This window comes from Ambystoma mexicanum, chromosome 3q, assembly GCF_040938575.1.
Source record: "Ambystoma mexicanum isolate Mex_15411 chromosome 3q, UKY_AmexF1_1, whole genome shotgun sequence".
Lineage (NCBI taxonomy): Eukaryota > Metazoa > Chordata > Amphibia > Caudata > Ambystomatidae > Ambystoma > Ambystoma mexicanum.
This window is the reverse complement of record NC_090926.1, coordinates 384,692,310-384,705,480: the sequence shown is the minus strand read 5'-3', so window position 1 is coordinate 384,705,480 and position 13,171 is coordinate 384,692,310. Positions and strand designations below refer to the sequence as shown.

The following is a 13,171-nucleotide window of genomic DNA, read 5'->3' as shown; positions in this document are numbered from 1 at the left end:
TGATACCCTGTGCCTCTCCTAGGCATGGGCCTCTTTCCTACGGTGCGGGACCCTCGGGTCAAGCTGTGCTTGGTATCGTGCTCCACTGTTCAGCTGACCCTCAAATCTAGCTGTATTAGGCCCAGAACTCTGTCACCTTCTTAGGCGTAAGCTTTTCTCCCATTACAAAGGGCCCCTTATCCAACTGTGCCTAGCTCGGAAACCCATCACTACCTAGCTTAATTGAGTCCCATTCCACCAGACCATCTAACGCCCATAACCCTCCCCAACAGTGCACCCTCAGGAAACACCCTACCCAACGACAGAAAGGACAAACTGAGCCAGAGAGCACCCTAGCGCATCCAGAGAAGGAAAAACCAAGATTACCGCGCCTGCACAACACAGCATAAAGGACCAACCACCCTACTAAGTCTGCACCTTAAACTGAAAAATAGCCCAACACAGAAAAGGACGCCGAGAAGGAGAACCAGAACGTGCAACAAGGGACGTGAACACACAACACTGACAGAACCCAGAATAAGCAGCCTCATTGGAAGGAAACACAGCTAACAGTCCTAACCGGAACAAAGTTCATAAGAGAAAAATCCCTATACCTCACACCTTACCTCGCGACAACCACAGAACACCGACACCTCAACACGGAAACCTTGAGACATACAAAGAATTTCCCGAAACACCCAGAAAAGACAGGTGCACTCAACAAGAGTGGGATGGCTCCAACCCCATTACCCCTTACATCACAAGAACAGAAAGGCACCATCAATCGCCACAACATCCCACACAACACGACAAAGCCCCGACAACCAACCATGCTACCTCCGACCTAACAATCGTACTCCATGAAGAAGCAGCCATCGCTGATCTTAAACCGAACAGCATTAAACGCTGCGACTGATCAGTCCTGTTATCAACTTACTGGACCGCTTCAATGAAGAAGCAGCTGTCGCCGTTCTTCATCCTGCCAGCATCAATGCGGAAACACCATGACCGGACAACTACAAACCTGAACGAATAACAAAACAAAATCACACCCAGAGAGAATCCACTGTAACTTAATAAACACAAGGTCAATGTCCAAACATTCAACCGAAATATACGACCTCCGATCAGAAGGAGGCATAGACATACTATTTGTAACTGAAACATGGCTAGACAACTACAAGATCACCCTCAACAGCTGCCTGCCTGAAGACTTCAAATGCATCCAAGCAAACAGGAAATCCAAAAGAGGGGGGATAGCAATCATTCACAAGGAGCTGGTCATCAAAATGGAAGATCCACTAAACATCGATAAATGCGAAGCCTTAATACTACGGCTATCTGTAAACCCCAAAACTAACCTGAAATTGATACTGATATACAGACCACCAACCTACGATGCGACCTTCATAGATGCCTTCACAGAAGCAATCGCCATCCTGGCCATCAAGTATAATCATCTGATCCTCCTCGGAGATTTCAACATCTGGTTCAACGAAGAAACCACAACCACACAGAAATCCTTAACCGCCCAACTAGCAGCCATGAACCTAAAACTAGTCAAAGGAGCAACACATTCAGCAGGGCACACACTTGACGCAATCTTCGCCAACCAGGATCTCATCACCACGGCATCCCCAATTCAAATAGTCTGGAGCGACCACCTCATTTCATTCATAATCGCAACGGCTGCGCCAACAAAAAAGCAACAAGAAAAACCACAGATCATGATGAAAAGAAATTGGAGAACCATAAAAAAATCCAACCTAACCGAGCTCCTGGAACTCAACAAACCACACACAACCATGTAAGAAGCTGACCTAGACAAAGTTGCCCTACTCCATACCTGTATCGCAACAACTCTAGACGACATTGCCAAAAAAAAACCTTCACCCCATCACGTAAGAAAACCGCAAAAGGGTTCACCCCACTAATCGGCGCCATGAAAAGAAAAAACCGAAAACTAGAATCTGAATGGAGGACCAACACCACCACTGCAAACACATTGAAATTAAATTCCTGCAACAGATCTGCTCATATAAAAAGGAAATACAAAAAGTGAAGAGGAAACACTACGACAACAATCTTCAGAGCATCAAACGCTGAAAAAGAACTCTTCAAAATCATAAACGAAATTAAAAAAAAAACACTGGGCTGCAACAACACGCCAATTCCATCGATGAAACTCTGCAATGACCTAGGAGACCACTTCAAAAACAAAATAACCTCCATCCAACACACCATGCAAAACAGGCCAAGCGATCACACCTCAAACCCCACCGACACTGACGAGGAACATCCAAACAAGCTACGAAGCTTCCCAGAAATATCAGTGGAGACTTTCGTCAAACTGGTAAACCAAACCAACAAATCAGGCTCTCTGGCCAAGAGAGCTCGGCACCACACCAGCACCATCAACTGTAAAAAACCTAGGGGTCCTAATGGATAAGAACCTCTCTAGAGCCACAAGTAAACACTACTCAAGGAAATGTTTCTTCCTTCTGCGAGCAGCAAAAAGGATCCTACCGTTCCTATCGTTCGCCAACAAAACACTTGCCTTCATCGCTCTGATCATGTCCAGAGTAGACTACGCCAATAACCTATACCTGGGCATGCCCGAACGACCTAAAAACTACAACGCATACAAAATGCGGCAGCCAGACTCCTCCTGCTACCCAGAAGAGAACACATCACACCTGCGCTAAAAATACTACACTGGCTACCATTGAGACAATGAATAAAGTTCAAGCCCATGTGCATCACGCACAGAGCAATACACAAACAAGGTGCAGAATTCCTAAGCAATAAACTACACCCACATCAACCAACAGGAACACGGAGATCAAGCACCGACATCCGCCTGGAACCAAAACCCTATAACAGAAGAAAACTCAGAGGTTCCTCTTTCTCTCACCGGCACCGAAATCCTGGAATGACCTACCTAATAATATACGGAACACAACAAACCACCTAGCATTCAGGAAACTCCTCAAATCATGGCTCTTCACAGCGTAACCACAGCAGCGATGCACTAGAATGCCCACTCTGTTAAACAACGATGAAAATAACACCAACCTCGGTCATTCCCAAAATAGACAATCACTGAACCCAAAGAACGGACCCCATGACGGACCATAAGATATCATGGGAAATGGCCACAAAAGGAGGTCACCAAAGACTGATCACATACTCAGCCAGAGACGAATGCCCTTAAATGACTCGCCCACTCCCTCCCGGACGTACCATATCCAAAACGCCAGCAGACGCGTCTAGATAGAAAATTGTGAGAGGAGTCAACTACACCACCCGAGGAACCTAAGGAGGAGAATGGACACCCAACCCACATTAATCAATCAATCAATCAGCATTAGAACACCTACAGAGCTTGCCAGAATAGAACGGCGAGGAGCAATTGGAACACCTACAGAGCGCGTTAGAACAGCATGGGGAGTGCCTCACACAAACTAAAACCCTGCCAGGCGTAACACCTTTGCCGACACTGATGAGATTGAGACGATTGGCGAGTGCCACACTCTGACGGAGTTCTGCATGTTAACATGTGCAACTTCATACAACCCACTAACAAAAAACTCAGCATTTCTGCAGATTTCTCTCGCACAACATCCCGCACGCACTTCACAACACTGCAACAACACAGACGCACACGAGGACTGACATCGACCCGAGACTCGCACCAAAGCTCAGCACCCGGTGTATACTGAGTTGAAGCTGCAAACAGAACACCACTCCCCTCACTAACCTACTCGCGCTTCACCTAACCTATCCCACCTTCTCGTTTGCAGATCCGCCACAGCGCCTGGGGACCAACTCCATTGGTGAAGGTGCTCGGTACAAATACCTTTAACATTTAACATAATTTGCTATGTTATAAACATTCATACATGAACACATCTTCACGCCATACTCTCAGCACTTGACTCAAACTTATATTTGATCTGGTCCAGTAATTTCTGCAAAAGTTCCTGTGTTCCCATAGTATTCTGTCGTGCCCTGAATCTTTTAAAGTCTCCGTTGGCTTGTAATTGACAGGAACAGCTGATAAGTTACTTGTGCTCTCTGCTAGAGCTCGCTGGGCCCCACTCGTTGGCTTAGTCTATTTTTAGTACAGGCTGCATTCTTTCCGGCAAGGGAGGGGGAGCATTTTTTGAGCCATGTGCTCAGTACTGCATAAGCTTTAACATTTACAAATTCATTCAGCTAATCCGCCTTGTATTTAAATAACTGCATTCTATTAATGCCCCCCTATCCCCTGGTCTTTTGTGGTGTCTAGAAATAGTAACAGAATCTTGCCCCAAAAACAGTTAGCGCTTTATAATTCTAAAGCGCTTGGAAAGTTTGGAAATGAAGAAAAGCACTAGGCTCCTTCCCAACAGTCACTACGGTGAGTAATTTATAATTTGTCACACTAGTCAGATGACTTGGCTAAACAATAGTTTGTCCCTCTTCAGCAGAATAGGGTGGCCTCTCAGAATCTGGCCACATGGCTGTGATTCCGAAAAGTTTATTGAATACAATTACTCCTGGGCCCTTTCCCCTCTCTGGCTATGCTCAATCTACTCACTGTCTGTGTTGGTGCTTCTGCTCTAATCCTAACTGGTAGGCCATGTTTCATTTTAATTTCTTCCTTTTAGACAAAATCTGCCAATAAAGCCACACCACCTGCAACGCCCATGGCTAAAGCAGCATTGCCGAAAACTCCCATTGGCACTCCTATCTCCTCCAAGGGAGTGCAAGAAAAAGCTTCCAAGCTCACCCCTAAACCAGACGCTACAGCTGCAGGCAAAGGGATGATACCAGCAAAGGCCGCTGTGAGTGTAAAGCAGCAGCAGGGGGTCAGTTCTGATAGCGACTCTTCGAGCAGTGAGGATGATGAAGAAACTCAGCCGGTGAGTGGATTGCTGTATTGTGCTCATGGGAAAGTGTTGCGATGTATGCAAATGTGAACAGACACCTGCAAAAAGGTGTTAATATTTTGTTTCTGCAGTGATTAGCAGGGATAATTTAGTCTGTGTGTATATAATACCAGTGCATTTATTAATATGGTATGATGTCTAACAATTATGCCTTCACAAAATGTGACTTCATTGAACATATGATTGAGAAGTAAAACCTCAAAAGAATACTGTGGTTGGAGTAATTATGCTAGTCACACACATGCTCCATTAAAATGCCAAGGCACACAACGGAATGTCCAAGTAGAAAATGTGTACATCAAAGGATGGTCCCGAGGCAGAGGAGGGTTTTGAAAAAACTGAGTTCATATGGCAAGCAAATGTTTTAAACAGTAGCAGCAAAGTAAATCTTGAGTGTACTTTTGTTGCAAAAAGTAATTTGTCTTTTTCAATTCGCATCTCATTGGTTAAATTCATATTTTTAAACCTTCTCAAACAGCATAATTGTGTTTCGAATGGATTGTGTCCAACATATTCCTCATCTGACATGTAATGTCCACAGCTGTGCTGCCTCGGAAATTTGTTCCGCAGAGGGCGTCTTTGCGTCAGGTCGATGTCCCTCGATGGCCTTGTGATGTCATCAGATGTTATAAGTAGCACGCGCTGCACCCGTAGCCTCAGTTCCATTATTTCCGCAAACGTGTTTGCTTCGAGAACTCGGTGCGCCTCGTGTCTTCTACTTCGTATTGTGCGATTGTCTTCTTCCACCTCGACGACCCTGCGGTCTGGCTTTAAGAAGTGTCAGGACTGTGGGTCCAAGATGTCCGGAAGACGTCCAGGGGGGTCTAGGTCCCAGAGTGGTTTTCGACACTCTTCCTTTTCTTCGAGGCAGTCCCGGAAGCAGCATCACTGTTCGCCTTCCCTGTCCTCGTTGGAAGACGAGAAAATGTCATGCCCCACCAAATCCTCTACCCTCCGAGGAATGGGGCTCTTTTCGGGAGCAAATGTTAAAAATATTTCAATCTCACAGCACAGTTCCGTCTGCGCCTTCAGTTGAAGCCGGCAAGGAACGGTCTCAGCCCGATCCTCCTGCGCCCTCGAGCCCGGATAGTCAGTGCTATAAACACCGGGAGCCTTCGAGGTCCCGTTCGGACAAGGCATCGGGATTGCCAGAGACGTTCCAGGTCGCGGTCTGCATCTCCACCGACACCGTCTAAGCCTGTGAAGTTGTGGAAGAATGCGTCTGCGCCGAGGAGTCTATCGGGTCCTTACCCCCGGTCAGACCTTTGGACCCGTCGGCACCTATTGGGCAGAATCTACTGGTGTAACCCCCCTGTGGCTGTTGCGCCTCCTAGGAAGGCTATGTCTAAATCTGTGAAACCCGTCCCTGATGAGGTGTACTCCTCTCCCTAGAACGGAGTTCATTCAGTCTCTCCAGAATATTTTTGAAGAGTAAGAGGGGTCTGAGGAGAAAGATGTGCCCTTTGGTCTTCCTTATGGGACATCTTTGGGCTCTAGAATGTCTCATTTCCGAGGAAAGTCGGATTGAGGATCTGGGTCAATCCTTGCATGCCGCCAGTGGCCTAGACCTGTCTCCTGAGATTGAGTTTGGGAAGCCAGAGCCTGGTGATCATGCCGAATCTTCCTATTGGAGGCTTGGGTTGAAGGTTGTAGAGTACCTGGGTTGGTCCAGGCCTCCGGTTGCTTATGATCAGGATGACCTTACCGACATCTTGGATCAGGGTCCGTCCACTGACCCGGTGTTGCCATTCTGTGGCTCTGCAGAAGAGGGTGGCTGCTACTTGGAATGCCCCGGAGTTTATTCCAGCGGTTAACAAGTCGTCTAGGAAATACCGCCCATCCAGTTGCGACCCCAGCTACCTGTCCACACACCCTACTCCCGAGAGTTTGATGGTCCAGGCAGCTACGGCCACCTCGAAGCAGGCAGCGTACCCTACCATCCCTCCTGATGGGGACGATGAACGCATGGGGGGGCGCGCAAGGTATTTTCTGCTGGGAGTATGGCGCTGTAATCGGACAACTCCACCTGTCCCATGGCTAAAATGTACGCACTCTCTGTGGAATTGCATTTCACTTGCAGAGCAGATTCACGAAGGGGAAGAAAGGGATGTCTTTCTAGCTATTGTGCAGGAAGGCAAGGATGCCATGTTTGAATCCCTTCAGTCAGGGTTGGACACTGCGGATAGTGTTCCAAGGTCCATTGCTACGAGCACCGTGATGCGCAGATTTGCGTGCTTGCGGAAGTCTGTTTTTGCACCCGATGTGCAGGCCCGTCTTCTCAACATGCCCTTTGATGGGTGGTATCTTTTTGGCAGCAAGGCTGACGAGAGCCTTGAGAAGTTGCAGACCCCAAGGCAGCTGCCAAATCTTTAGGCGCAGCTGTCGGACAACCTCTGCCTTTTCCTCCCAGGGTGGACAGCAATGGAGGGGTGTTTCCTTTTGCTATAAGTGCTCATTTGGAAAAGCGAAAGGCATTGTCCAGTCAAAGGGGCCAACGTAGGTTCACTCGTGGTGGACATAGTAGAGGTGCCAAAGCCGCTCAGGTAGCTGCCTCTTTGCCATCAGGCACTGCCGCAGCTAAACGGCTCTGAGGCCAGAGCTCATAGTTCTCCGGTGGGGGGGCAGGCTGTCGCAGCATCTCAAAGAATAGCCCACAGTTACTGCCTCTTTTTTCTCCAACAGCCTCGCGACAATCCACCGGGGAAACACTCTTTGAAGGTTCCAGATCCGCTCCTTGTGCAGGAGATTTTAGCCCTGCTGGAGAAAGGTGCTAAGAACCAGTGCCTGTGGCGGAGTGGAACAAGGGTTGGTATTCCCCTTATTTTTTGATGCCCAAAAAGGACGGAGAACTGAGACCCATCTTGGACTTGCGTTACTTGAAAAAGTTCCTCAGGAAGGACAAGTTCAAGATGGTCACTCTTTCTCAGATCCTTCAAGCCCTCCAACTTCCTGATTGGTTGGTGTCATTGGACCTGCAGGATGCTTAGTTTCATGTGCCGATCCATCTCAAGCACAGGAAATGCCTCCAGGCCCAAAGTCGGCGGATTCCACTAGAAGTTTCGGGTCCTGCCATTCAGGTGCACTTCCGCACAAGGGTTTTTACCAGGCTCATGGTGGTGGTGGCAGCGCATCTCGTGAGAGGGGGGGGATTCACATCTACCCCTACCTGGATGATTGGCTGATCAGGGTGTGTTATCCCGAACAAGCCTTGGATCATCTCAACGTCACCTGTCACTCCCTTCACAAGCTGGGCTTCTGTCTCAACTTCAAGAAGTCTCCTATAACACCTTCCCAACGGCTCCAGTACATAGGGGCAGTTTTGGACACGGCCTTGGGGTTGTGCTCGCCACCTAAGGTGAGGGCTTGTCACATTCTTCAGATGGTCATGAAATACGAGAGTCTTCCGAATTCTTAAGGTTGCTCGGCCTCATGGCATCCTGCATTTTTCTGGTGCCGGAGGCCCGCTTAAGAATGAGATCCTTTCAGTGGGCTCTACAATCTGTTAAGTATTTCAATCAGGCGATACACCCTGGTCTCAGCCTAGTATGCAGCGCACAACTGACATGCTTATTTTATTATATATATAGGTTTAATATTTTGAGTGATATACCACTCATAGCACACCCCTTCTCAAATACCCCAGGTCACAATGGACCAGGAATCAGGCTGGTTGGTAAAGGTAATCTTTATTTAAAATTCAAATCAAACATATACTTTTAATAGAGCAGCAATCACCAATGTGGTGACAATAACAGATAGGAAGGTATGTAATGCACTTAAATTCACTCTTTAGCAACTTAAAATATAACACCAGAGAAAAGAACACTTTTGGCTTGTTTGGAAAAATTGCACTTAAGTTAGGATTTCCCCCTGCAATATTCCTCAACCCACAAATAAACAATTCAAAATAGATAGAAAGAAGCAGCAGGTAATCAGGAATAAGGACTGGAAAGCAGAATGTGAATCCAACCTTCCCTCCCCAAACAGAGAAACGGATTTGAAATTTTACACTTTAAAATGACATTCGGAAATGGCTGGGTAAAACAGTGAATGTGTGCAAACACCCCTAAATCAGTACACCTCTATGGGAGCAACATTGGAAAGATGCTAACAATCATGAGCTATAGTTTGAGCAAAAGTAACTGTTAGGCAGAATCCCGTGCAGTTCCCTTGGGGAACACTGCAAAAAGATTAATACTACAGGAGTAAGCTGTAAACCCAATTGGTAGCAGTCTGCACCACCCAGATTTACCTGGTAGCTGTGGCTGAGCAGTCAGACCTCTCTCAAGAAGAGTAGGGCAGTATATAGAGTATTCACCATAGGACTAAAAACACAGTAGAACAAACAATCACTGACCAGAGCTTTGTATAAAAAGTATATAATTATTTATTTAAAACACACTTTAGGCAATATACTAGCACTCTAAATCAAAAGCAAGTTAAGTCAGGTAAAGTATACACCCCTCCCTTAATAACTATTAGACAAGTCAGAGTTAAAACACTACTATTTGTCAAACAGATATGAGCGCATAACCTAATGGCACTCCAATAGTTAGGTTAAAGGGAGAGAAAAGGGCAGAGCATAGAAATAAAACAGGTCCCAACACTTTTAGGAGTTCTCAGCAAGAGAAAAAAGCCAGTATATACTGTAGAGCCAAAGTTCATAGGCCAGGCCCACTTTAAATGGAGCAAAGCGACATGTGCCCAGGATCACACGGTTTAAAATGCACTAAAAGTCTTTGCAGAATGTTCAAAAGAGGTTGGGGTGATTCAAGAAGATAAAGTTAGAAGGTCTGGGGCCAACCCAGTTGGCAAGCCAAGGATTTAAGGGTCACCTTGGGCAAACCAAAGAAAGGGAGGCCAGGTGGAATACAGTACCTTAAAGAGAGAGGAAGCTCCAGCGGTGGCAGTTCCTGGCAGTGGTTGCAGTTCGTTGTTCCGACCAGGGGAAGAGAGGATCTCGTCGACGAGGAAACTTGGAGTTGATGCACTGCACAGGGATGAAACCAGCCGCGGAGTTCTCTGGTTAAAAGGTGCGTTCCTTTTATTCGCGGTCAGTGGTGAAGCTTGGCTATCCGGCCGCCGGGGTGCTTGGCACAGGCGATTCGACCAAGTGATGTCTTTGGAAGGCGGAAAGGGGGAACTGGTTGGTCCCACCAGCTCAGAGGAAGAAGACTCGTCCAGCAGAAGACCTTCTCTTGTCATTGGGAAAGTGGTGAGTTCGTTGCAGCAGGGCTCCACCAGTGGTGTCGTCGTTGCAGGTGGCTCGGCTTCTTCTCCCTTTGGATTCTTGGGTCCTGTGGCGACTTGTGAAGTTCCAGTCCCAAAGGCCCTGTTTTGATGCAGAAAAACCCTCATTCATCAGCCCAGCTGTCAATCACACATGCTAAGTGGTGAGCCGGGCGGCTCAAGAGTAGAGTGCGACTTGGGTTGATAAGGCAATGCAGTCCAGGGTGCCAATTTCCCCCCCTCCACCCTTCCTGTGGAACCCAGGGTGGCACCATTTGGAGGTCTTCTGGGGAGAAGCCCGCCAAAAAAGTGGAACAAAGGGCTCGACCTTGTTCAGAGTTAGAGACGGACACGAAAGCCATTTCAGAAAAGAGTTCTGGCAAAAAGACCCAACCGTGAATTTAATATTAAATAAACTGGTGGTATCTTTAACATTGCACCAAAAAGTGGTGCGTTTAAATGGGAAAATCCCATAGAGAATATTCTGGTGGAATATTTTGCGTGGTAACCACTGCCACCAGCCAGAAACTCGCAGACCCAGGGGCAATATAATTAACCCCTTCCAGTACTTCCACAATATGATGGTTTGTACTGGTTCTGTTCACAATTTAAGACTAATAGTCAATGGTGACTTTACATGCCCTGGGAGACAGTAGTCAGTCCCAGGGTATGGAGTCTGTTTGGGGGTCACTATGACACCCCTGTGTTACCACACTGAGGGTGCTGTGTAACACATACACAAAAAAACAGATGATACCCTATGGAGTAAAAGACCCCATAGGCCAAAATCGGTCAGTCAGAGACATACCTCAAATCATGCCTAAGAGTGGGAGTGAAAGAGTCTCACTCTTAGCAGGAGAAAAAAACAAACCCCAAAAATCCAGCAAATCTGCTGGGGGACTCACTAGGTTTGGGAAATTAGCCTTATGAGAGAATTCTTCCTAACAGTAACCACTTTGAATCTGAATGGAAGGTTGAAAATAATTTAGGAGAAAAATCACACATGTAAAACTCACCTGACTCCCACGGAGGCGCTGGCCTGGTTCACGCTGCTGTGACCTCTTTTAAGGTGATGCGCAGGGTTCGGAAGACGGACTGGACCGAGCCCCCAAATCTGGCTTGTCTGGCTCGCAGAAGTATCCTTCTGTAGGCGAAAATAGGGGATTAACTGTCTGCGGGATAATACAATCGGCCTCCCACTTTCCCCTCTCACCCTCCTTGAAAACCTTCTGTGATTTCTCGTAGCGTCTCACCTTAGGGTCTGGAAGGACGAGCTCTCCATCCTGCTTCTGATGCAGGGGCGCATTGGTATCCAGTTACTTCACTGGATTTTCGGATTGGTGAGAACCAAACTTGCTTGGCTTCCAGGTACGTTTTTGGATAAGAGGTTCCCCTTGTGTCCATGCATTAATGTACTAATGCTAGTGTCTTTTTCACCATAGGGCCCGGGGTACGGAATGCCGTGGAACAGGCACCGACCTGAGATGAGAGGTGAAATCCTTGTAGAAATCAGGTAAGTCTTTAATGAGCATTTTTTTGGTAATGTCTTTTCATTCGCTCATTAACGCTGATGTCTCTTTTTCCCCTTAGGGGCCGGGGTCCGGAAATGCCAGGATGCGGCGCGGACCCGAAATGAAGAGGGAATGAATCAACAGGTAAGTCTTAACATGGAGATTTAGCTTTCCTTATTTCCTTCTCTCTCTCACCTTTTGTTCTGGTCTTTTTCTCCCTAGGCGCTGGGGCGTGACTGCGAATCCGGATGATCGCTGCTGAACATGGAGGCGCCCTGTAAAGGTGAGTGGAATGCGGCGCTGCAACGATCGACGCGATGAGCTTTTAAATTAAAGTCTTCCTTTTCAGGATTGTCGGCGAGATGTCTCCGGGATGCGGATTTAGCAGGTAAGGACTTTTCCTTCTTCTCTTCCTTTGCAGGTGATCCAGGATGCTGGCAGGCGTGGCAGAAGTCAGGATGCAGGAGCAGACACGGTGAGCGTCCAGCTGCTAGATGCAGAACAACGCGAAGCACGTGTGGCTGAAATAGCCTTGGAAGAAGTTCCAGGTATGTATCCTTCCTCCAATCAGGTATGTATCCTTCCCCGACCACGCCCGTATGGTAAATTAGTCCCACAGGTAAAGTAGTTCCTTTCAGGCCTCAAGGAGGCCGGGATCCTGCAGCATGGTCTGCATCAGTTAAGTGCATCCAAGCACTCCCATAATGAGCCTGGCGCCATAGGCGCCAGGACACTGTCCAAAGGGCCCCTATATGGGGTTGCTGGGTCCTTCCTTGGGGACTGGATGTCCGCTTTCGGGGACGCCGGGCTTGAACCGGCTCCCCCGGAGCGGGCATCATGACAAAAACTTTGCCAAAATATAAAAACTGTTTCGTTCATTTTAGGCAGGAATCTAAGAATAACTGGTGAAACACTGATTTGTAGTGCTGAGATGTAGCTATAGGTCTTGGGTATAATGCAGAGTTGAAATTAAGTCTCTAGCTATTAAACTGAGTAAGATATGCAAGGTTGAATGAGAGGCGTTTTTTAGAAAAATCGGGTAGTGAAAACAAACTCCAGTTTGGACAAAAACATATTTACTATAGTTTTACTCTATGCTAGAGCATTCCGGACAGAATACCAAGAAGGGGCACAGTAAGCTCTAGAGGTGATTCATGATTTAACACCAGATCCCCAGTGTCTGCCCCAGCGGAACCAGTCGGGTCACTTGATGTAGGATTGGTGGTTTAAGATTTACACAAGATAAAAATGACTAAAGTAATGGCGCTTAGCAAGATAAATCAAAGACAGGATTACAATAAGGATTCTGACAATGTTACAAGTTAAGGTAAGGATAGGATGGTTTGGGATGAGACAAGGCAAGGTATGCTATGGTTTTCTGATTCCTATTAATACTTTCCTTCCACTTTAATTTAGGATTTTGGAGCGTCAAGGCTTCTGGTCATCACACTGATCGGGTCTAACCAAGGACAGCTGGGCAATTCTGGTGCGACAGGATCTAGGCCGTTCCGGTCACCG

General features: G+C 47.1%; 1 protein-coding gene across 4 annotated transcripts in view; it reads left to right on the top strand.

Moving 5' to 3' along the window:
- The window catches only part of TCOF1 (treacle ribosome biogenesis factor 1), a 926,286-nt gene that overhangs the window by 331,710 nt on the left and 581,405 nt on the right, over window positions 1-13,171 (top strand). For all 4 annotated transcript variants that reach the window (XM_069654046.1, XM_069654045.1, XM_069654047.1 and 1 more), the window contains exon 8: window positions 4,632-4,886. In XM_069654046.1, the coding sequence (XP_069510147.1) occupies window positions 4,632-4,886 (255 nt within the window). The remainder of the gene's footprint in view (window positions 1-4,631; window positions 4,887-13,171) is intronic.